At 70.5% G+C, this 1,713-nt stretch overlaps 1 protein-coding gene across 1 annotated transcript; it reads right to left on the reverse strand.

The window, feature by feature from the left end:
• Positions 1-1,068: 1,068 nt before the first annotated feature.
• Positions 1,069-1,713, reverse strand: CLDN3 (claudin 3). The gene has a single exon (XM_041484906.1). It carries the CDS (start codon positions 1,711-1,713, stop codon positions 1,069-1,071), a length of 645 nt encoding a protein of 214 aa, XP_041340840.1.

The raw sequence follows: 1,713 nt of genomic DNA on the forward strand, positions 1-1,713 counted from the left end.
CGCCCCCCCGCGGCAGGACAGCGGCAGCGCGCGCACGGGGAGGGTCACGGCGGCGCTGCTGCCGCCGCGGGCCCCGGAGCGGGCAGCGGGGCAGGGCGGTTGGGGCCCGGGGGAAGCGGGCCGGGCGGGGCGGCTCCCTGCGGGCGGCAGGGGCTCCGCAGGGCCCTTTCGCCTGCTGCCGCCCGCAGGCACAGCGGGACCGGCCGGCTCAGCCCCGCACTCGCCGCCCCCGGCCTCGCTTTCCCCAGGACCGGCCCCGCGCTCCTGCGGCCGCTCTTGCCCCTTTGTCCCTGGCCGCTGGAGCGTGGCGGCGGGCGGGAGGGAGCGGCCGAGCGGGGCGGCCTCGCCCCAGCGCGGCTCCCGGGCGAGGGAAGCGCCTCGCGGCCCCCCCCGGCGGCCCCAGACTTTGGACTGCGGGTAGGGAGTGTCCCTGCGGCATCCAGCGGCTCCTCCGCTGCTTCCCGCCCCGACCGCTCCCGGAGAGCTGCCCCAGGAATGCAGGGGGACAACGGGTTCCCATCCCGAGCCCGGCGCCCGGCGCGCTGCGGCTGAGCCCTCTGTCCCCAGCCCGGTGCCACACGGGTGTCGGCGTAGCAGGGTGTGTAGGGTGCCTTGGGGGGCTGGACTGCCGTGTTCTCCCTCCCTGTGCCCACCTCGATCGTGCCGCACATCTCAGGGACACTCGGGTACCAAAACAGGACACGTTTATTGACAAATGTAACCGGTACAGACCACGCGTAACAGGGACAGACGGTGCCGGGCCAGCAGCGATGTGGCACACAGCAGGGGGGCCCTCCCCATCCCGTCCTCATCCTGCCCCATGGGCATGGCAGGACGTCGCCGGGTGCCGCTTCTCCCGCCGACCCGAAACTGCCTCGTGTTTAACCGAAACTGTCTCTATTTACACAGCCTGGCCCTGACCCTGCGGCCGTCCCCGTCCCCTCCTTCGCGCCCCCCCGCCCCGCCCCGGCGCTGCCGCCCCCGGGCCCCACGGAGGGCAATGAGGGTCCCAGGGTGGGGGGGTGGGGTGGGGGATATCGAGGGGTGCCGGGGGACCCTGGGGGGGGCTCAGACATAGTTCCTCTTGTCGTAGCTGGTGACGGCGGAGCGTGGGGCAGAGTAGGCCACCTTGCCCGTGGGGTACCTGTCGTCTTTGGGGGGGCAGGAGCAGCAGAGCAGGCCCCCCCCCAGCAGCAGGAGTGCGGAGGCTGCCCAGCCCACGTAGAGCGAGGTGCCCAGCTCTCGCTTCTGCGCTTCGATCACCAGCGGGTTGTAGAAATCCCGGATGATGGTGTTGGCCGACCAGCAGACAGGGATGAGGGTCATGACACCAGAGAGGAGGAAGATGACGCCGGAGACGATGGTGATCTTGGCTTTGGTGCTCTCATCCTCCACGCAGCGGGTGCACTGGGCGCCCACGATGGCCACCATTAAGCCCAGGACGGCCAAGATGATGGCCACCACCAGCAGGGCACGGGCGGCTTGCAGGTCCTGAGGGAGCGCCAGCATGGAGTCATAGACCTTGCACTGCATCTGCCCCGTGCTCTGCACCACGCAGTTCATCCACAGCCCTTCCCAGAGGATCTGGGCCGTCACGATGTTGTTACCGATGAAGGCCGACACCTTCCACATGGGCAACGCGCAGCAGATGATGCTGCACAGCCAACCCAGCACGGACAAGGCCACGCCGCCGATCTCCAGCCCCATCGACAT

The sequence above is a fragment of the Pyrgilauda ruficollis genome, unplaced genomic scaffold, assembly GCF_017590135.1.
Source record: "Pyrgilauda ruficollis isolate IOZ18807 unplaced genomic scaffold, ASM1759013v1 scaffold69, whole genome shotgun sequence".
NCBI classification, from domain to species: domain Eukaryota; kingdom Metazoa; phylum Chordata; class Aves; order Passeriformes; family Passeridae; genus Pyrgilauda; species Pyrgilauda ruficollis.

Coding starts and splice junctions, on each gene's coding strand:
- CLDN3 (XM_041484906.1), bottom strand. CDS start 1,713: ATGTCGATGGGGCTGGAGATCGGCGGCGTGGCCTTGTCCGTGCTGGGT.